At 45.4% G+C, this 23,028-nt stretch overlaps 1 protein-coding gene across 10 annotated transcripts in view; it reads right to left on the bottom strand.

The window, feature by feature from the left end:
• FHAD1 (forkhead associated phosphopeptide binding domain 1) overlaps positions 1-23,028 on the bottom strand; it is a 199,312-nt gene that overhangs the window by 99,757 nt on the left and 76,527 nt on the right. For all 10 annotated transcript variants that reach the window (XR_007516537.1, XM_049877983.1, XM_049877982.1 and 7 more), the window contains exons 5-7: positions 17,730-17,839; positions 12,199-12,426; positions 4,873-4,996 (exon numbers count right to left, since the gene is read on the bottom strand). Coding sequence is in view for 9 of the 10 variants with exons in the window: in XM_049877983.1 (XP_049733940.1) it covers positions 4,873-4,996; positions 12,199-12,426; positions 17,730-17,839 (462 nt within the window). In the remaining variant the exon portion in view is untranslated. The remainder of the gene's footprint in view (positions 1-4,872; positions 4,997-12,198; positions 12,427-17,729; positions 17,840-23,028) is intronic.

Raw genomic sequence — 23,028 nt, 5'->3', positions numbered from 1 at the left:
AGGAAAGTCTTCAGGACTTTCCTGTCCCTGGCCTCAATTTAACCTCTAGATAGCCTCAGGCATCCCCCAGGGCTATTTTTCCAAAAAAAAAAAATTTTTCCAAGCAGGACCAAATTTACGCTAAGTGTCTTGAATAAAATAAGGCTCATCATAACACATAAAATACCCCTAAATTTTAAAAAGACACTAATTGAAATTCAAGAGGCCTACTTTATATCACTTTGTCATTTAGGGGCCCACCCCTCTGTCTCAGTTAATCAAAGTCAAACCAACCAGAGTATAGAATTTCTTCAAAATACCCAGTGGATTGCCTTTCCTTGATTTTCTAATCCCTTCCCCCCAAATTATAGACTTATCACTTAACCAATTACTTAAACTTTTGTTCACTTAACCAATCACTTAAAATTCCTTTTTTATTTGCTGCATATACAACCTCTTCTCGCCTTCTAAATGGAGAGTTTTGTGCCAAAATTAGGCAGAAGACTCCGTGCTAGCAGATAAGCTATTTAATACACGTGCTGTTTAAAGCACTCTGTCTCTTTTTCTTTGAATTCAACAGTGGGCACAGACCCTGCTGAACTAAGAGGAGAAGCAGCATTGTGGCCTAGGGAACAAACGCCCAATAGAGAGAAGGCCAGGAGTTCTCTTCCAGAGGTTAAGAGATGGGCTTGTGGCAGAAGAGGGCGTGCTGGAGGCTGTTGATGGGGTCGTTGGAGTCATGCCCATCTGAGTTTCTACCAGTTATTAGCTCAGTAGTCTCAGACAAGTTACTTAACCTTCCATTGTATCTACCCCATAGGGTTATTGTAAGGGTTAAATAGATGTTATGAATAAAGAACAGAGCAAGGTGATTAGCATATAGTGTTTGTTACATGTTATCTATTATTACTTGTGGTAGCCAGCTTCCAAAATGGTCCCAATGATCCCTATCTCCTATAGCTGACCTACGTAACCCATAAAATGTGGCAGAAGTGATGGAGTGTGACTTCCAAGGCTCGGTTAGAAAAAAACATTGTAGCTCCTCTTTGCTCTCCTTTGGAACATTTACTCAAGGGGGAAATCAGCTGCCATGTTGTGAGAACACTCAAGTAGCCCCATGGAGAGGAAATACACCCGTGTTATTGTAAGCCACTGCGATTTGGGGATTATTTGTTATAGCAGTACAAACCAGCCTAGTGTTTCTCAAACTTGACTGTGCACATGAAACACCTGGGGATTTTGTGACAGTGCAGATTCTGGTGGGGAACTGGGTGCCAACAGTTAGTCAGGAACTGAGGCCTCCAGCCAACAGTCATGTAAATAAGCTATCCCGAAAATGAACCTTCTAGCCCTGTCTTCAAAGAAGTACAGCCAGAATGCTCCTTAAAAGCAAGAATGGGGAGACTTTGTCTTACGAATTTTGGACACGTTATCAGGAGGGACCAGTACCTGGAGAAGGGTGTTATGCTTGGTAAAGTACAGGATCAGTGAAAAAGAAGAAGACCCTCAATGAGATGGATTGACACAGTGGCTGCAAAAATGGGCTCAAGCATAAAAATAGTAAAGTAGTGAGGGTGTGCAGGCCTGGACAGTGTTTTGTTCTGCTGTACATAGAGTCGCTATGAGTTGTAATCGATTCGACCACACCTAGCAACAACAGCCCTCATCAAGGCTTTAGTTGACTAAACATCCAGCCAACATCTTAATTACACTTCATGAAAGGCCCCAAGCCAGAACCATTCACTAAATCACTCCCAAATTCCTGACTCAAAGAAACTGGTTGGTATAATAAATGTTTATTGTTTCAAGCTACTAAGTTTTGGGATAATTTCTTAATAGCAATAGACAATTAATGCATTATTATATTAGCATATTGAAGGAAAGTAGGAAAGAAGGATACATAAATGTAGTGGTATTAGATTATCATACAATTCTTTTCTTGGAAGAACGCTGGGCCCAGTTTAATTGGTAGGTATTAATCAAAAAGGTATGTAAATTGAAGAGCAACGCGATCCAGAATATTATTTTTTAAAGAGCTTTGTTCTGGCACACAGTTACTTGGAAATAGCATGATCCCTTTGAGACTCGTCTTCAGCTTTGTAAGTTGGGATGAGAGCAGCCTTTTCAATTGCAGCAAAATTGATTCTGACTCATGGCAACCTCATGTGTGTCAGAGTAGAACTGTGCTCCACAGATTTTCAGTGGCTGATTTTTTGGAAGTAGATAGCCAGGCCTTTCTTCCAAAGTGCCTCTGGGTAGACTCAAAGATCCAACCTTTTGGTTAGCATCTGAGTTCGTTAACCATTTCCACCATCCAGGGACTCCAGAGGAGCCTTTAGTCTGGAGCTCATTTGGCCTCATTACTGAAGCAATACCTTTTTTGAGTACTCTACCAGATGCCCAAACATTAGCAGGTTACTCCTTTCTGGGTGCTGAGAAAGTGAAGTATTCTCAGACCTGTGTGAGCTTCGAGATCCTTCCGTCTGCTCCTCTGGGTGGTCTTTTCCTGCCCACATGTACGTGCTGATCAATACTCAGCTGAAGACTTGAGGGAGATCCTCTGCAGATTTTAGGAACTACTCTCTCTGTGCATCCCTCTCCTTTCTGGTACTCCGCCCAGCACACCCAAGCTGTGTTGGCCTCTCCAACTCCATCTCCTCAACTCAGGGAGACCATGGGCTCTGCCTGGGTTTCCTCCCTGGGCTGTGATCTGGAAACTCCAGGCAGTTAGCTGGAGCAATTCTATGGTCTCCCTCGTTTGTCTACCCCCTTGTTGGGATCACCGTCATGTACCATTTGGTGTTCAATATATGAAAACCATTGTTTCATCTATTTTTTTTTTTTTTTAAGTTTTAAATCCAGTCCCTGTTTCTCCATCTGCTCTATTTTCCCTGCCTCTCTCATCATGAAGGTCAGTGTTGCCCTGGGTCCCTGAGTGGCTACAGTGAACAAAGCGCCTACTGACCCATGATGGACACAATGTGGTAGCAGGAAATACACCTGTGCTATCGTAAGCCACTGAGATTTAGGGATTATTTGTTACCGCAGCATAACCCAGCCCAGTGCTTCTCAAACTTGATGTGCATGCAAAACACCTGGGGATCTTATTAAAGTGCAGATTCTGATTCGGGAGGCTGGGGTGGAGCCTGAAGCTGTGCTTCTGACCAGGACCCAGGTAATGAAATACTCCTGGTCCAGGGGCCACACTTTGAGCAGCAAGGGTCTAGCACATCACAAGTGGCACCCAAACCCAGGTCTGTCAGACTCCCTGATTAGAAAAAGTGGCATTTAAGAAGGCTTGAGGCATGGATGGGGTTTGATAGGCAGACATAGGGGAGGAAGGCAGGGGCCCTGGAGTCCTGTTCATCCCTATATTCCTGGTGCTTAGAGCAATGCCTGGCTGGCCCAGTAGGAGATGCTGAACAAATATTCAAGAGCCTTCCAAGCTAAGGAAGAGCCTGGAGGGGGAAGCTGCGGAGTGAGGGAGTGGAAAAGCTCGTGGTCAGGCTGGCCTTGGGTACAGCACGTGGTTCATCTGGAGACCACTGCTGATTCATGTTTAGTTCAAGGCTCTGTTTGGCTTTTACAGCCACAGACACATGTCCTGCTACATACTTGAGTACTTTAAGAGCAATATGCCCCCAAGAGGCTCATTACCTTCCCCCCAGTCACCTGCCTCCCTCTTTTCCTTCTTTCTCTATCTATGGTATCATCCTCTTTAGGTCTCCAGATATGTCATTTTCTGCTTAAAAAACCGCAATGGCTTCCTATCGCACTTAAAATGATACTCAAAGCTCTCCCAGTGACTGAGCCCTGCCTCCCTCTCTGACCACCAGATTCCATGCACCCTGTTCACCTCTCTCCAGCCAAAGTCACTGTGTTCCAGCCTCAGGGCCTTTGCACTGGTGCTCTCTGCTGGGAACATCATCCTGGGGCCCCCTGACTGGCTTCTTCCCATCACCTTCCCAGAGACCCCACCCTGGCCCACCCACTAAGCTATTCTCCCTTCCCTTCATCATCTCAGCACTTCACCACCACATGGCCCAGTTTTATTGTCTTCCCAGCACCTATCACTCCCTGAAATTAGCTTGTTTATTCATCTGTTGACATTATTTTCTGTCACCCTCTCCCCAGTGGAAGCCCTATGACACAGGGATCTTGACTGTTTTGCTCAGGGCTCTGTCCCTAGAGGCTCAAAAGTGCATGGCACCTAGTTGAGTAAATGAACGAATCCCAGCTCTGAAGAAATAGCTATGCCCTGGCAAGGGTGAACCATCTCCACACCCAAGTACTTTAGTATCAAACTGCCTCCGTCAGTCAATTGGAAGAAAGTTTTCACACAGGCCCAAGTGAACTAGGGTGAAATGGGTGAGATGATTGGAGCCTTAGAGTGGTGGCCTCATTTTGTCCATGATATAGTTTACTTTCACATCAAACTGGCTTATGGAACTGCCTGTGTCCTCCCTGGTGATGCAGGGCCTCAGGTTTACTTTCACATCAAACTGGCTTATGGAACTGCCTGTGTCCTCCCTGGTGATGCAGGGCCTCAGGTTTACTTTCACATCAAACTGGCTTATGGAACTGCCTGTGTCCTCCCTGGTGATGCAGGGCCTCAGGTCGACCGCCTAGCTAAAAGACAACATTTGTTCTAGCATCGAATGAGTGCTGACTTTGATCCAGGCCCTGTGCTAGGAACTGGATTGCAAATAAGCCTGTCTTGAGGGCGACCTCTAATTTTTCTGACAGTGACTACCTAAAGGGCTGCTGAGAGGAACTCTGAGGCTGCGTCCCAGGTCGGTGAGAAAAAGTGTGGTGGTTGATTGGTGATGTCTGCCATGGCTGCAAACCTTGGGGAGATGGCAGCTCTCAGTTCCAACACCAAAAAGAGCTCACCTGATGTGATGGCGTTGTCCCTCCTTAAGTTCTCGCCCTCGTTCTTCAGGGATGTGATTTCTGAGTTCCGCTCGGACAGGGTCTGGCAGAGCACCTGGCTGTAGCCTTTCTGTAGGGCACTGATCTGTGGGAGGAGGCAACACACGGTCAGAGGGGGCCGGCCCAGGTCTGCAAGGCACACCAGTGTGTCTTCAAAGTTGGACAGAAAGGTTCTGGTGATTTATCTTTGACTGGGGTGTTGGGGAAATCAAACATTTTAGTCTGAGCTAGTAGAAACCTGTTCCTTCAGTGACCACCACCTGATATAATCAAAACGGGACTCTTATCTTTGTGCCCATAAAGACACTCAGGCCCAGCCACCACTGGGGGTACCTGACTCCTTAATGTGCATTCTGATGGCCTTTGGGCTCTCAGTCCAGCTGTTGGTCTAGATCATCCAACATTGACTTGAGACGGAGCAAAGTTGAAGAGGGGGGAACAGATTATAAAATTAATTCAGCTGTTAACCAAAAGGCTGGAGGTTCGAGTCCACCCACAGGTGCCTCAGAAGAAAGGGGGTCTACTTCTGAAAAATCAACCACTGAAAACCCTACGGACCACAGCTCTGCTTTGACACCCGCGGGGTCGCCATGAGTTGAAGTCTACTTGATGGCAACTGTTTTAAAATGGTTAACGATAATATCAATAGTTTATATCTCATAGAAGGAGCCCTGGTGGCACAATGGTTAAGCACTTGGCTGCTAACTGAAAGGTTGGCCATTTGAACCCACTTAGCAGCTCTGGCCATATGCTTCCGTAAAGATTTAAAAAATTACAGCCTAGAAAACCCTATGGGGCAGCTCTACTCTGTCGCACGGGGTCTCCAGGAGTTGAAATTGACTTGTCGGCACCCAACAACAATGTATCTTGTAGAACACTCCAGAGCTTACAAGGCCCGTTCACAGGTGCTACTTCTTCAACAGATATTCGCGGCATCCCCAAAGACAAACATCAATGCTCCTATTTTGCAAGTGAGCAAAACGAGACTCAGAGAGGAGAGGCCACCTGGTCAGGCTCACCGGCTGGTCAGAGGTGGAGGCACTATTTAAATCTAGTCTTCAGTTGTCTAGTTCTGGTTCTTTCCACCTGACCACATGGCTCTGGGTGACAGCATGAAACACTGGAGCCTGCAAAGCACAGCACAGACTTGGGAGCCACACTGCCACCCTTCAGATCCTGTCTCTACCACTGACAGAGAGAACGTAGGGAAGACACCAAATTCTGTCTCATTTTCTCTATTTGTAAACAGGGTGATGGTGGTGTCATTAGCTGCTGTCAATTCTGCCCCCGGCTCATGGCGACCCCACGGACAATGGAGCACAACCCTGCCCGGCCCCGTCCCATCCCCATGACCAGCTGCTGATCGGACTGTTGTGATCCACGGGGTTTTCACCGGCTGACTTTCAAAAGCAGATTACCAGGCCTTTCTTCCTAGTCCATGTTAGTACGGAAGGCTCAGCTGAAACCTGTTCAGCGTTACAGGCACATGTAAGCCTCCAATGACAGACAAGTGGTGGCTGCGTAGGTTAATTGGGTGGGAAGTGAACTCGGTTCTCCTGCCTGGAAGGTGAGAATTCCACCTTTGAACCACCAATCCCTCACATCCCTCTCTTTTAATGTCATGTTGTTGTGTGCCGTCCAGTCAGTTCTGACTCACAGCAACCCCATATGACAGAGTAGAACTGCCCCATAGGGTTTTCTAGGCTGTAATCTTTACCGGAGCAGATCACCTTTCTCCAGAGGAGCCGCTGGGTAGGTTCAAATTGCCAACCTTTTGGTTAACAGCTGAGTGCTTAACTATTGTGCTACCAAAACAACAATAAAAAAACCTAAACCCATTGCTTTCGAGACGATTCGAGCTCATAGCAACCCTATAAGACAGAGTAGAACCGCCCCATAGGGTTTCCAAGGTTGTAAATCTTTACGGAAGCAGATGGCCACATCTTTCTCCCTCGGAGTGGCTGATGGGCTCAAACCACCAACCTTTTGGTTAGCAGCGGAGCACTTGAACTAGCGCTCTACAGGGCTCCTGTTGTGCTGTCAGAGTTCCTTTGTAAGCCCGTATTGCTATTGTTGTTGTTGAGTCAATTCTGACTCATAGCGACTCTATGCACAACAGAGGAAAATGCTGCCCAGTCCTGTGCCATCCACACAATTGTTGCTGCGCCTGAGCCCATTGTTGCTACTTTGAGGAGGCAGCCTTCCCCAGTCGTCTTTTGAGTGCCTTCCAAACTGAGGGGTTCATCTTCTGGCACTGTATCAGACTATGTCCTGCTGCTATTCATAAGCTTTGCACGGGTGAATTCTTTTCAGAATTAGACTGCCAGGCCCTTCTTCCTAGTCTATCTTAGTCTGGAAGCTCAGCTGAAACCCGTCTGCCATGGGTGACCCTGCTGGTATCTGAATATCGGCGGCATAGCTTCCAGCATCACAGCAACACGCAAGCCCCTACAGTGCGACAAACTGAGACGCGTGGGGGTTTAACCTCATAGGGTTGGTAAAAAGGATTTTAATAAGTCAGTGTATGTAAAGGCGCTTAGAACCAAGCCTGGCCCATGGTACATAGGTATTATTTGCGATTCTCACCTCACCTGTCTACCCATGCTGTTTTAACTTCATCTTCTCTTTTCTCTTGGGGGAGGTAGATTGGTAGTATTGCTGTGTACATCTGTAAGCCTGCTCTAGGATCACTTAAACACCAGTGTGGCTGGTATTAAGAGGAAATGCAAGAATCCTTGTTAATTATCATATCATGTCACAGGCATAGTGTAAAAAATAATGGGAGGGGCATAGTCACAGATGTGGCTAAAGGCACATGGGGCCTTGCCACCAGATGGCGCTCATGGTCTTTGGCCTTGGTTTCTATCCCTGAAACTCTTGTGATTATGACTGTGGTAGAATTAACAGAAGCATCAAGGTTTCAAAATTTATACGGCTGATTTCATGCACCATCATGATTCAGATTCTATGACACCTGGGGCATTACACCTACTTCTCCCCTGAGACATCGTGAGACACCAGGAATATCGGGGAGGGGTGTTACGTTAGAACAGGATGGGGCACAGGTCACTCTGGGCTCCACCACCCTCACGAGTATCCTTTTGCATGTTCATTCTTTGAAAACTTCAAGCGAAAAAAGTTCTTTCACCTCTTACTGTTTTCTGTGTGGGAAATGCAACTTTCCCATAAAAAGTAAAACAAACAAAAAAAAACCCCATTGCTGTCAAGTTGATTCTGACTCATAGCAACCCTATAGGACAGGGTAGAACTTGCCCCATAGGGTTTCGAAGGAGCACCTGGTGGATTCAAACTGCCGACCTTTTGGTTAGCAGCCGAAGCTCTTAGCCACAATGCCACCAGGGTTTCTCATAAAAGGTAGTAAACCAAAAAAAAAAAAAAACCCGAAACCTGTTGTCATTGAGTCTATTCTGACTCATAGCAACCCTATTGGACAGGGTAGAACTGCTCCATAGAGTTTCCAAGGATTGCCTGGTGGCTCCGATACTTAGATTAAATATAAATATATTAAATATAAATATAAAAATAAAATATATTGTCAGCACCGGGAGTCCTTGGGGGAGGGGCATATGTTTTCTCATTCCTCTGGAAAGTTGTCTCTTTGTGTTGTGCCTCTGGTATTCCAAAAACAAAAGCATTAAACTGGGAACAGCTAAAAGCCTTTTTAAAAAAATTATTCCCACTCCCTCTTATGGAAACCCTGGTGGCGTAGTGGTTAAGTGCTCTGGCTGCTAACCAAGAAGTCGGCAGTTTGAATCCACCAGCTGCTCCTTGGAAACCCTATGAGAAGGTTGCTATGAGTTGATGACTTGACAGCAACGGGTTTGGTTTTGCTTTGGATCGGAACTTAAGGATTGCAGATTTTGGGAAAACTCCGAATAGTCCTCACACCTCTTCGTTTCTTTCACTACCAAAATAAATATCCGTATTGTCTACAATTGGCATAAATCCCAAGATGTTTAATGCCTGTTATACTGTGTAATCGAGTGAGCCCTGGATCATAAGAAAGTTAATAGCGCTAGGAGGAGCGATTGTTTCAATAAATAATTTGGCTGCTAGTAATAAAGTGATAATAATACATTCCAGACAGTCATTTGGCTGTAAGATAATCATCACAAAGGTAGTCGAGAGCTAGTGGAGGCAGGCGTCTTTTAGTGGTGTTGCAGCAGATCGAAGGTCTTTGAGAGCAAATCGTTACGCAGATACTTTCAGGGGACCAGGGAGAACACAGAAAGTAATCAGAACGACAAATCAACCTGCCGAGTGGCTTATACTTCCGGCTGAATGTTCAGCAGGCATTAGAACATTTAAGGAACTGAAATGTGAGCAGATGAAAGTTAATTTGGGTTCGGACCAACAGCAGCCTCTAGTTCAGAGACACCTCGTTACACAATGTTCTTTCAGTTCTGAGTGAAGGCCAAGGGGGAGGTAATAATACGATGAATCAGAGTCATTATTCCTAAGTAATGTCTTTGGTGGTGCAGTGGTTAAGCACTCAGTTGCTAACCAAAAGGTTGGCAGTTCGAATCTACCAGGTGCTCCTTGGAAACCCTATGGGGTAGCTCTACTCCGTCCTACAGGGTCGCTATGAATGTGTCGACTCGACGGCAATAGGTTTGGTTTGGTATGGGCAATGTCTTTGGAAGAAGTCCTGGTGGTGCAGTGGTTAAAGTGTTTGGCTGCTAACCAAAAGGTCAGCAGTTAGAACCTACAGCCACTCCTCAGGAGAAAAGCCCTGGCGATACGATCCGCTTCTGTAAAGATTTACAACCTAGGAAACCCCATGGGGCAGTTCTACTCTGTCCTATAGGGTCGTTATGAGTCGGAATCGACTTGATGGCACACAACAACAATTTCTCTGGAAAAAATAATTTCCCATTGATCGCTAGCTACTTTAAATAACACTCAGATTGTGACCTACTGACACAGACTCAATGGTATGGGGGGCTTCTTTATCCTCGTCCACGCACTCGGATGAGACGTGTCACTTTTGCTCAGGAAGGTTCTGAAATGGGACAATCACTGAACGGGATACTTCTTCATCCAATTGTGGGACTGGTTTCAGGTGAAGAAAAAGCAGCTCTCCAGCGAGTTAACTGCACATCAAGCAGTTGTTGGCAGTGGTGGTTCCCGCAGGACCTGCCATTTACCTTGCGCTTTCAAAAACAGGTCTGAAGGAGAGTCATTTGCTCATTTAGACACTAGAGTGTGTATTCACCTGTTTACCTGTTTATTTTCCAACTCTCTCACTGGAACATAACTAGGGGAAGGCAAGGGTCATGTCTCCCTGGCTCAGTGCTGAGTTCCCAGGGCCCAGAACAGGAAATAGCAGAGGGTGAAACCAAAAAACCAAACCCGTTGCCGTCAAGTGGATTCCGGCTCATAGCGGCCCCATAGGACAGAGTAGCACTGCCCCCATAGAGTTTCCAAGGAGCGCCTGGTGGATTTGAGCTGCTGACCTTTTTGGTTAGCAGCTGTAGCACTTAACCACTATGCCACCGGCACTCAAAAAACATTTGTTTATTTGAATGAACAAATGAGTGAGCAAATGAATGAATGAATGAACAAACGAATGAATGAGCAAACAGACATTGTCCTATTAAGAGTTCTGAAAGGTAACTGGACCCAGTCCCTAATGGAGCGTACAGTTCCCTGGGAGAACCTCCTGGTTCACCATGACAACCCATGTCCTTTTCTAGGGCACCATTTCTAGGACTGAAACTATGTCCCTTAAGCCAGTGATAGAAGGGAAAGGCAGCAAATGGGGAACCAGAGACAGAGGCCCAAACATGGCCAAGCTTTAGCATTATACATAAAAACCAAAAACCCAAATCCATGGCTGTCACGTTGATCCCAACTTATAGCAACCCTTTAGGACAGAGTAGAACTGCCCTATAGAGTTTCCAAGGCTGTAAATCTTTATGGATGCAGACTGTCAAATCCTTCCTCCTGGGCAGCGGCTGGTGGGTTTGAGCCACCGACCTTCTGTTAGCAGCCAGCTGCTTAACTACTGTGCCATCAGGGCTCTTAGCATTATTCATAGAGGCCAAAATTCACCAAGGTCAACTTTTTTTTTATCATTCTTGCTGAGGTATCATTTACGTACAACAACTATGACCAATTTTAAAGTAGTTTTTTTTTTTAATAAAAAAGGAATTTGGATCTAGTTTCAAAGAGCAAGGAACCTGACTGATGACTGGTAAATTCAGGTGGAGAATCTGTGATGAATGAAACTTGGCATGAGTGAGCCAGTAACTGCCTTTGGGATTTGGGAAAAGGCCTCCCTGTTTGGAAGCCTGGGGCATTCATCTCTCCCTCTCCAGCTAGCTGCCCACAGCTCTTTCTGGCTGGAGCCAGGCAGGTGTCAGAGGCAGTAACACAGGAATGATGGAGTTGGGGGGAAATATAAAGTGGGTGTGAGAGCAAGGTGTCTGCAATGAGAAAGATCTAAGTTCAAATTCAATCACCACCTTTAACTTGCTGTGCAAACCGTAACAAGTTACTGGGTATCTCTGATCCTGCCTCAGTCTCCTCATCTGTATAATGGTATGTTTCAGAGGGTTGTGAGGTTTAAATGAGTTAATGCATCTAGTGCACTTTCCCAGCATGTGGACTTGGTAGGTGCTCAGTAATGGCTATTATTGCTCGTATTCCACCACCTGCCTGTCAGTGTGTCATCCTGTAGTGCCTTGCATGTTGCTGAGATGCTGGAAGCTATGCTACTGGTATTGCAAATTTCAGCAGGGCCACCCATGGACTCACAGGTTTCAGTGGAGCTTACAGACTAAGACAGACTAGGAAGAAAGGCCTGGTAATCTACTTATGAAAATTAGCCCATGAAACCTTATGGATCACAGCAGAACACTGACTTGCTTGCTTTGGACATGTTATCAGGAGGGATCAATCACTACAGAAGGACATCATGTTGGGTGAAGTAGAGGGCCAATGAGGGCGGGCAAGGGAGACCCTCGGTGAGCTGGATTGGCACAATAGCCACAAGGATGGACTCAAACATGCTGGTGACTGTGAGAATGACGTAGGACTGGGTAATGTTTTGTTCTTTTGTACATAAGGTCACCATGAGTCAGGGTCAACTCGATGGCAGCTAACAACTCTTCTTACTGGGCCAGGAACTTGCTGGGTTTCTAATCCCTGTGGATTTGTTTTCTTGACAATCACCCTTGCCGTGGTGGTCCCCAGGTCTACCTGAGAGCTGTCACCCTGTTGTTGTGGCTCTGAGGACACAGATAACTTGTTTCTGCGTTCTACCTGGCCTTTCAAGCTCTGGATCTCTCTCTGTTTGGCATCATCCGGAACCTGAAGCTTCTGTGATACCGTCTGTTCATTCGGCCTAGGGGTTGCCGCTGCCGCCAGCTTCTGAGTCATTTCAGCCACTTCGTTCTGCAGGTTGGCTATCACGGAGTCTTTGTATTTGGATTCAATTTCAAAATCCGAGAGACGGCTGACTTCCTTCCCCAGCAGCAGAATTATTTCATCCTGGATAGAGATGAGATGGGAGGCTTACTAGGTGTTTGTTCAGGTGCAAGGAAAAATACAGTAACATTCTTTTGGGAAGGTGAGGGCAGGTGGGGAGGGAAAAGGCAGACACTGAAGAACATCTCTGTCACTTGGAAAACCTCTCAGAGCCAAGAGTTTGGTTACAATTATATGCTTGTATATAGGCTCCCAAGGAGTCCCTGGGTGGTGGTTCAGCACTCAACTACTAACTGAAAGGTTGGCAGTTTGAACCCACCCAGAAGCACCTCAGAAGAAAGCCTGGAAACCTGCTTCTAAAAGGTCACAGCCTTGAAGATCCTGTGGAGTGATGTTCTACTCTACACACATGGGGTCGCCCTGAGTTGGAATCGACTCGATGGCAACATGTTATACAGGCTCCCATGCCCGTTACCCCCAAGTCAGTCCTGGCTCATGGTGACCCCATGTGTTACAGAGCAAAACTGCTCCACAGGTTTTCTTGGCTGTAATTTTATGGAAGCAGATCGCCAGGCCTTTCTCCCAAGGTGCTTCGGGGTGGGTTCAAACTGCCCACCTTTAGGTTAGTAGTCAATTGCAAACCGTTTGCTCTACCCAGGGACCTATGTAAAACCAAACCCATTACTGTTGAGTTGATTCCGACTCATAGCGACCCTATAAGACAGAGCAGAACTGCCCCATAGGGTTTCCAAGGAGCATCTAGGCCCCCATAAAAATACCTGCTGCTGTTCAGTCAATTCTGACCCCTAGCAACCCTACAGGACAAAGTTAAACTGCCCTTTAGGGTTTCCAAGGAGTGGCTGGTAGTTTCGAACTGCTGACCTTTTGGTTACCAGCTGTACCTCTCAACCACTGCATCACCAGGGATCCATAAGCTATGGGTTTTTATACCTCACAGTTACTGAAACTCACCTTTCCCCTAAAATTATACTTTAATATTGAGAATAACCATCCCACTTGGGAACTTTTGTTGCCAGAAAGTTTATAATACTTTTTGGAGTTAACTTTCTGGGCCCCTGCATGTGCACTGGGGACCTGGGAGAGGTAATAAAGAAAATGACTGAGGGAAGACTGTTTTATTTGACCACATTCTGACTATAATGGGGACTATTTTTTAATTTGAAAAAAATTAAAAACATTTTATAAATTCTGAAATATTTCTTTTCCCTTTCTTCTCTTCTAGTACTCCCTGCCCCCTTTTGGTTATTCACATAAAAATATATACCAGGTAAATGAGCCTGGAAGGCAAAGGAGAGAAAACCAAAAACCCAAACCTGTTGTTGTCGAGTCAATTTTGACTCACAGCGACCCTATAGGACAGAGTAGAACTGCCCCACAGGGTTTCCAAGGAGCGCCTGGTGGATTTGAACCGCTGACCTTTTGGTCAGCAGCCGAGCTCTTAAACACTGTGCCACCAGGGCTCCAAATGAGAAACGGATGGTAATTTATTTGTGTGGGTTTGTGTAAACTCCAGGTTGGGGGGAGAAAAAGTTGCTGGCAGATTTTACCCACAGGTATAATTAACCCAGTCCTCCACCTCTCCAAAACAAAAAGCACTGTAGCCGAAGAATTTGTTAGGTTTCTCCAAGAAGAGGGGGGAAAAAAATCCCCAACACTTCTCACCAGGCATCATCAATGAATTGTCAGGAAGGCTGAAAAAAGAAATTCTCCAGATGTTCTCTCATAAGCAGCTACAGAATTTCTGATCAATTGCTTTTTTCCCCACCTTTTTTTTTTATTGAGGTGAAATTCATATAACCTAAAATGAACCATTTTAAAGTCAACAATTCAGTGGCATTTAGCACATTCACAACATTGAGCAACTACCACCTCTGTCTAGTTCTAGAACATTCTTATCACCCCAAAAGGAAACCCTGTGCCCATTAAAATCAATTGCTTTTAAAGAATTCCCTGCTCTTCCAACTATTCTCCAGTGGTGAGAAAGAGGTAAATGGGTAGTTTGTAGGTGGGCTCACTGTGTGGGGTGTAGGACCTCCTAGGTGGGCTCATTGCATGGGGTGCAGGATCTCCTAGGTGGGCTCATTGCATGGGGTGTAGGACCTTCCATGTGGGCTCATTGCGTGGGGTGTGGGACCTTCTAGGTACGGTCATTTTGTGGCATGCAGGACCTTCCAGCTCTGTGATCTGAAGCAGCAGAGGGTTTTGGTCATGTGGGAGCCCATTTGGTATTGCCCACTGCCACCAGGGATCTTTCCTGGGGTCCTTGGGAATGCTCGTGGCAAACTTTCAAGGGACAGCCTCAAACAGATTTGGTATTCCTGAGCAGCCCCATTCTGTGCACAATGGCAAGTCATCCAAAGCCTCACGCTCAGTCAGGTGCTTATTCATTATTCATGCAACAAACATTTGTTGAGCACCTACTAGGTGCCAGGCCCTGTGCTGGGCTCGACTACAGAGAAACCTGCAGGGGGTGGTATACAGCTGTTATCTCTGCCATTCTGGTAAAGGCTCTGGGCCCTTCCACGTGGTCTTGGCAGGACTGTCAATCATGGCCCAGCTCCTTCCTGTCCCATCTCCCCATGTGCATGTGACCCAGGCTGGTCAATTAGAATTTTCTGAGATTTCATTTATCAATTACAAAAGAGAAACAGTCTCACTTCCTTTTGGGTCAAAAACTTTAAATTTATAGGCTTGGAGTTGCCTGTGGCCAACTTTTCCAAAACTTTAAGCCAGCCTGCTGGGGAAAGGCAAATTACAAGGGAGAGATTGGTAATGGGGGGAGTTCTGATGACACCATCTAAGCTCCTGGATCTAGCCATGCCTGAAACTAGCTGGCCTTTAAATTTTCCAACAACATGAGGAGCCAACACTTTTTTTTTTTTTAAAGCCTATTTTGTTCATTTGAATGAACAAATCTGTCCTGGAAGAAAAACAGCCAGAATGCTCCTTAGAAGCAAGGATGGAGAGACTATGTCTCACATGCTTTGGACATACTATAAGGAGGGACCAGTCCCTGGAGAAGGACATCATGCTTGGTAAAGTGAAGGGTCAGCAAAAAAGAGGAAGACCCTCAACGAGTTGGACTGACGCAATGGCTTCAACAATGGGCTCAAGCCTAACAATGACTGTGAGGATGGTGCAGGACCAGGCAGTGTTTCATTCTCTTGTACACAGGGTTGCTATGAGTCAGAACAAACTTGATGGCACCTAACAACATTTGTTTATTGCCAGTTGCATCCAAAAGAATCCTGGCAAGTCAGAGTATTAATGGCTCAGAAATAGAAAAAAATGATAAATGTTGTTATATTGCATTTCCAGTTTAACAACTATAGTGAATTTAAAAATGGCTATAAATACTTGGCAGTTCTTGCCATCAAGTGGTGAAATCTTTTTTTTTTTTTTTAAATCTGGACTGGCCCTGCAACTTGCTTTGACTAGGAGACTTGGTGGGAGTGACGCCAAATGACTTCCAAGCACCCTTTCAAGAAGTCATACAGCTTCTGCCTTCGCTGTTTGGGAACCCTGAGGCCACTGTGCTGTGAAGAAGCCTGGGGTGAAAAACCCTATGCAGAGAGAGGCCACCATTCCAGGCATCCTGGCTGAGATCCTAGCTACGGGGATGGGGCCATCCCAGACCATCGGCCTTGGCTATGCCATCAGCTGACCGTAGTTGCATGAACAAGACAAGGAGACACCAGCAGGAGAACCTTCCAACTCAGCCTGTAGAACTGTGGGAAATAATAAATTGCTGTTTTCAGGCACTAAGCTTTGATATGGCTTGTTATATAGCAATGGACACCTGATGCAGCATCTATGTTAAGTTCTCAGTGCTATGATAGCAGAAATACCACAAGCAGGTGGCTTTAGCAAACAGAAATCTGTTTTCTCAGAGTTTAGGAGGCTGGAAGTCTAAATTCAGGTCACCAACTGTAGGGGAAGGCTTTCTCTCTCTGTTGGCTTTGGGGGAAGGTCCTTGTCTCTTTTCAGTATCCGTTCCTTGATGCCTTGGTGATCTTCATGTGGCATCTATCTTCCCCTATCTGTGCTTGTTCACTGCTGCACCTAAACTGCTCCTTTTGTGTCTTAATAGTGATTGGCTTGAAATACACCCTATACTGACATAGCCTCATTAACATAAAAAAGAAGACCTTATTCCCAGATGGGACTATCTCCACATGGATAGAGGTTAGCATTCCAATATATATTTTGGGGTGGAGGGGCACAATTCAGTCCATAACAGCACCCTAGCCTGGCTTCTCATTTTACAGCAGCATCTCTCCAAGTCTGATGCAGGTCTGAAGACACCTGCGTCAGGACCACCTACAACCTGAAGCTGCAGATTCCTAGGCATGTCATTCTTGTGTCTAACCAGAACCCCAGGTGGGTCTGGTCCTTATAGACTCCAAGAACCACTGCCGGCTTGGGACCTGATCCTTAAAGACAGCAAGATACTGCCGGACTATTTCTTTAAGAAGAATTTCCAGGTTTTTTTTTTTTTAGCTAACTGGGGAGGAACCAATGTGGGTCCTATCCAGGACTGCTTGCATTCACTTGTTCTGTCTCCCTCTCTGGTTCTTTAACAAGTCTCTCTATTTCACTCAGTCCTCTGACCTCAGCTCTCACTTCCTTCTGCTAGGAAATGTGTTTTCCATCACTCATGGTCGACTGTGTGATAGTTACTGTGTGGAAGTCAGATGTACCAGCTTAGAAGTTAACAGACCTGGGCTTGAATCCCAACCCTGTCCCTTGCACTGTGCAGCCTTGGGGCAAATTACTTGACCTCTCTGAGCTTCAGTTTCTTCATCTGTAAAATGAGGGCAAAAAAAATCTCTTTTCAAGACTGGGGAGATCAGATGAGCTAATGAACGTGAAGTGCACAGGACTCCGTCTAGCATACAGTAGGTGCTCAATAACCAGCGGCTGTGGATGTTGTTGTTATTTGGGATAAAATAAACAAACCCTTGGTTGAATCTCCTGGGAAAAAGAAGCGGTTTCTTGGAAGCGAAGAGCCTTGGTGGCACACTGGTTAAAGTGCTCAGCTGCTAACTGAAAGGTCAGCTGTTCGAACTTGCCAGCCTGTCCATGAGACAAGGATGTGGCAGTCAGCTTCTGTAAAGATTACAGCCTTGGAAACCCTACGGGGCAGTTCTACTCTGTCTCATAAGGTTGCTGCTATGAGCTGGAATCAACTTGCTGGCAACGTTTTTTTTTTTCCCTCAGAAGTGGGGGGAGGGGGGAAAGAGGGCACTTCCAGGCCACAGAGAACCGCATGAGGCAGGGGCAAGTCCTTCCGTGGTCCTGCCCACTTGCTGCTGCAGCTCTGTCCCTCCCCTGAGGCCCCTCACCTTATCTTGCTGGGTCACGTCCTGATCGGCATAAGTCTCCCTGGGAGGTCTTGCCCCGGGAAGTCCCTCAGCCACTCCTTGTCCACGCAGATCCACAGCATTGGTCCACACTAGCACACAAGGTCAATAAAAAGAGGGTACAAAAATAAAATTGTGAGTTTCCCTAAGGCCTTGAAGACTATGTCCAGATTAACCTTTGAGTTCATTTCCCCTTGCAATTTACGTCTCATATAACTTTTAAAGTGGTGCATATGTTTGTTGAAAAACAATGAACGCATTACAGAAATACTGAAAAGGGGAAGCCCCGCCTTGTTCCTCTTTCCCAGTGTTAATTGCACTGTTGTTCAGTTTGATGGGTCCCATTCCAGAACTTTTTCTATGCCACATACTAGCTGATAACCTTGGGCAGGTCATTTAATCTCCCTAAACCTTAGTTTCCACATATATAACACAGTGACACAAATAGTCTCTATTATAAAGGGTGTTGTGAGGATTAAATGAAATAATCATTTACAGCACAGGTTGGCAAACTATAGCCCTGGGGCCAAATCTGGCCCGTCACTTATTTTTGTAAATAAAGCTTTATTGTAACTCAGCTACCATCATTTGTTTCCATATTGTCTACGGCTGCTCTTGTGCTACGGCAGACTTGAGTTGTTGCAACAGAGACCTTATGGCCCACAAAACCTAAAATATTTACTATCTGGCTATTTGCAGAAAAAGTTTGCTGGCTCCTGATGTAAAGCATTTAGCACTAAACATTAACTATTTTTATTGTTATTATATAATTTTAAAATTTATATAATTAAAAAAACGGAATATATTACAGATATTTTCCAACTTGCTTCTCTCACTTGACAGTACAGCAAAGACATCTTCTCATGTCAGGATTTGTAGCTGGCCCACATTTTTTTTAACAGTAGCATTGTAGCCCATGGTACAAATGCACCAGAGCTTAACTGGGATCCACTTGCTGGGTATCTAGGTTTTTCTGATTTTTTTTCTTATTTACCCTCCAATGTTTTAAGAGCTGTTTATGACTTTCAGGGGTTCTGGCATTGTTATGTTTGGAGGCTCCCACCATATATCATATCAAACATATCACAATTCATTCACATCAACAGTGAATAGATTGAGTGTGCGTGTGTGTAGAAATTTTGAAAGGATTTCTAGAATTCTGCTTCTGAGATTCCTTGGCTCCAACTAGCACGTTTTCCAACTGCTTATGATTTCTGGGCAATCATTGCTCATTCTTCGTCTTCCTGTGAAGTGAGAAATCGAACCAATTGTTTTCAAATGTAATGAAACATTAATGAACGTTATCATTAACAATTAATGAAGTCCGCACCAACACACTTGTGGATATTTATTTAATCATTTATTCGTTTTTTATTTGTCATTTTTTATTTATAAATTTTAAAGCCAATGATTTTTCTCCCCAGGTCTCAAACTTGCCTGTGGATCCCAGGACAGCTAGTAGATGTAGGCAATGGTCCATGCAGCCTGGGGAATGCATGACCTTGAAAGTTGCCATAGCAGTTCCTGGGGCCACAGGAGGAAAATGGGCTGAACTCCCAACCCTCCCTTGCTGTCTATGCCCCAGGATAAGCTGGGATCACAGAAAAGTCTTGATTCTACTTTTTAATGGCCTGGGTCTCCTACGTGTTCCTTATAGGCAATAAACCAAGCCTGTCAAACAAAACTCTCCAAAAGTAGAAATGAAAAAACCCCTTCTCAGTGAGACCCAAGTCCTTTACCCTGTGTGTCAAATGTATTCAAACTCCTCCTGATTGTAGCCAGACCTTGGGTCATGCTTGTTTCCTGCCTACATCCTGCCGTGGCTTCCCACTGCTCTTTTTATGAGGCCTGGCTCCTGCTATGTTCCTCCTGGATTTCATCTTTTAGCCACCTGACCATCTTCTGGCACTCACCCTGCCCCCATTACCTACCATGGGGCCCTTGCATACACAGTCCCTCTCACCACTCACCACAGGCCTTTGCACACACAGTCACTTCCACCACCCCTCAAGGGCCTATGCACACATAGTCTCTCCCGTCACCTACCACAGGGCCTCTGCATACACAGTCTCTTCCACCACCCACCACGGGGCCTTTGTGCACACACAGTCCCTTCCATCACCCACCACAGGGCCTTTGCACACACATTTCCTCCCACCACCCACCACAGGGCCTTTGCACATACAGTCCCTTCCACCACCACTCAAGGGCCTTTGTACACAGTCTCTCCTGTCACCCACCACAGGGCCTCTGCATACACAGTTCCTTCCGTCACCCACCGCAGGACCTTTGCACACACACACACAGTCCCTTCCACCACCCACCACAGGGTCTTTGCACACACACAGTCCCTTCCATCACCCACTACAGGGCCTTTGCACACAGAGGGATGGAGAAAGATGTACAACAAATTTCAAACTCACAAAAAAAGACCAGACTTACTGGTCTGACGGAGATTGGAGAAACCCAAGAGTATCGCCCTCACACATCCTTTTAACTCAGTACTAAAGTCACTCCTGAGGTTCACCCTTCAGCCAAAGATTAGACAGGCCCATAAAACAAACAATAATACACGTAGCTCAACCATGTATACCAGACTAAATGGACACACCAGCCCAGGAGCAAGGACGAGAAGGCAGGAGGGGACAGAAAAGCTGGATGAATGGAAATGGGGAACCCAAGGTCGAGAAAGAGAGAGTGCTGACATATCACAGGATTGGCAACGAAGGCCACAAAACAATATGTGTTACTAATTGTTTAATGAGAAACTAATTTGCTCTGTAAAACCTTCATCTAAATCACACACACAGACATAGTCTGTGTAGAGGAGCGGAATTTGATCAGAGACTCACTTTCCTTACAACCAGGCAGGGAGGTGCTACAGTACCCCTCGCCCACCTCAAGCTTCCCTGCTGGCTACTGTTATCTACCAGAAAGAATCTAATGGCTGTGCCCAACTAAATTGGCTTACTACTAAACTCAGAGCCGTCGAGTCAATCCAACTCATAGCGACCCTGTAGGACAGAGTAGAACTGCCCCATAATTAGTTTGAAACAACCTCCTAATTGCTGGATCGTTCCGAGGTCCCCCTGGGGTGGATTCAAGTTAGGGCCTCAATGGCCAGGGTGTTGGGGTGGCAGAAGTAGAAACAGAGGCACTTTAAGAGGGTGACAGACAGCAGCAGCCATTTGCCAAGAGATAGGGAAGTTGCTTTAAAATTTTAACAACCAGCTGGTAGTCCTGTACTTATGAGCTCGTTACCAGCCCTCGCCAGGAGAGAGCATTTGGGCACGTATGTTTCTTAACCTCTTTAGGATTTAGACTGAGTTTCTTCATATTTTGGAGCCCTGGTGGCACAGTGGTTAACAGCTCGGCTGCTAACCAAAATGTCAGCAGTTGGAATCCACCAGGTACTCCTTGGAAACCCTATAGGGGCAGTTCTACTCTGTCCTATAGGGTCGCTATTATGAGTTAGAATCAACTCAATAGCAATGAGTTTTGGGGTCTACCTATTGTAAATTATACCTACATGTTAAATAACAGTCATGGATAATAATTTAAATTTTAAATGTAATGCTTATTGGGCATTTACTACGTGCAGGTGCTGTGCTAAGCACTGAGGTTCAGGATCCCAGTTAATCTTCGTAACAACCGAATGAGACAGACGTTATTAGCATCATCTCCATTTCACAAACGAGGAATCTGTGGCACAGAGACGTCAAGTCATTCTCCCAAGGTTACACAGCTGGCAAGTGGTAGAGTCAAGATTTGAACCTGGGTTTGTTTGATTCAGGACCCATGCTCTTAACCATTATGCAGCAGATTTATTGGAAGAGAAAGACATTTGTGATATATTGTTGAATTAAAAAAAAGCAAGTTATCAATGTTAAATTCAAATGATTCCATTGTGGGAAAAAAAAAATATGGGTGAATCAGGATAATATTTTTAAAAACTACCCCATGTGTTCTCTGTTCTCAGCAATTCTTCCCCCCATACCACCCATGAACTCTTGCCATTAAGATTTGGCCTTGGAGCTGAGGCTTTACTACCTGTGGAAAGAGAAGGGTGAACACCAGCTAGAACAGTGGTTCTCAACCGGGGTTATTTTGCACCCCAGGGGATGTTTGGTAACGTATGGAGACATTTTGAATGTCTCACCTGGGGGCAGGGACTACTACTGGCATCTAGGGGATGGAAGCCAGGGATGCTGCTAAATATCCTGCAGTGTACAGGACAGCTTCTGACAACAAAGAATTATTTGGTCCAAATTGTCAGTAGCGCAAAATTGAGAAACTCTGATCTAGAATAAGTAAGTCCTTGGCTTTGGGTGTCCAAGTAGCATTTTTCAAATCTAAAGCAAGGCAACAGTCTAAAAGCAAGGAATTTTGATTTGAGGAGCCCAGCTTTGTTGAGAGAAGAGTTTTCTCAGTACTTCCGAAACGAGGTGTTTTCTATCAAAGCCAGCCTGGATGACTACAGTTTACAGCAAAGCATGGGATAAAGAGGCCCAGAATTTTACACAAAGGAAATCCCCACCACAAAGAAGATGAAGGCCCTTCTATTGAGTTAGAGGTGAGAGGTGGTACAGAGACGCAGGGGAATGGAACGAATGTTTGGAATCAGGCATCTTGGTGCCCCCTCGACTCAAATGGCATCCGGGTGGGAGGCTGTGATGGAAAAGCCCAGGTAGATTTGAGGGCCTCTAAGCCATAGAACTTATCCTTCACTTCCCACAGAGACTGTAAGCCCATTAGAGAAGCCCCAAGTTCAGCATGACACTGAAGAAACATCGAAAAACATATGCAAACAGTGTTTAATCAATGGAAAAATAAAAATAGTTGAGTATAGAGAAGAAGAAGAAAGAGAAGGAGGAAAAAAACAGCCCAGTTTGGATAAACAAGCTGTGATACATTCATACAATGGAATACTACTCAACAATAAAAAGGAACAAACTAATGGTGCACACACCATGGATGAATCTCAAAAGTGTTATGCTGAGTGAAGGAAAGTTTACCCAAAAGGACATATACTACATGGGTCTATTTATTTAAGATTCTAGAACAGAAAAACATATAACCCATGGTGGAAAAAATTTGTAAGAGTGGTTGTTTCTGGGGTGGGGATGGGGACTGACTAGGATGGTACACAAAGGAACTTTTCTTGTTAACTTGATAGGGGTTTGGGTTACATAAATGTATACAGCTGTCAAAACTCAGTAAGTGTACACTTAGCATTTGTGCATTTCATTGTGTGAGAGCCAGCCTCCGAAACGGGCCCAAT

The sequence above is a fragment of the Elephas maximus genome, chromosome 3 (assembly GCF_024166365.1).
Source record: "Elephas maximus indicus isolate mEleMax1 chromosome 3, mEleMax1 primary haplotype, whole genome shotgun sequence".
Taxonomy (NCBI): domain Eukaryota; kingdom Metazoa; phylum Chordata; class Mammalia; order Proboscidea; family Elephantidae; genus Elephas; species Elephas maximus.
The sequence above is the reverse complement of the archived record's forward strand: the minus strand, read 5'-3'. Positions and strand labels throughout refer to the sequence as shown.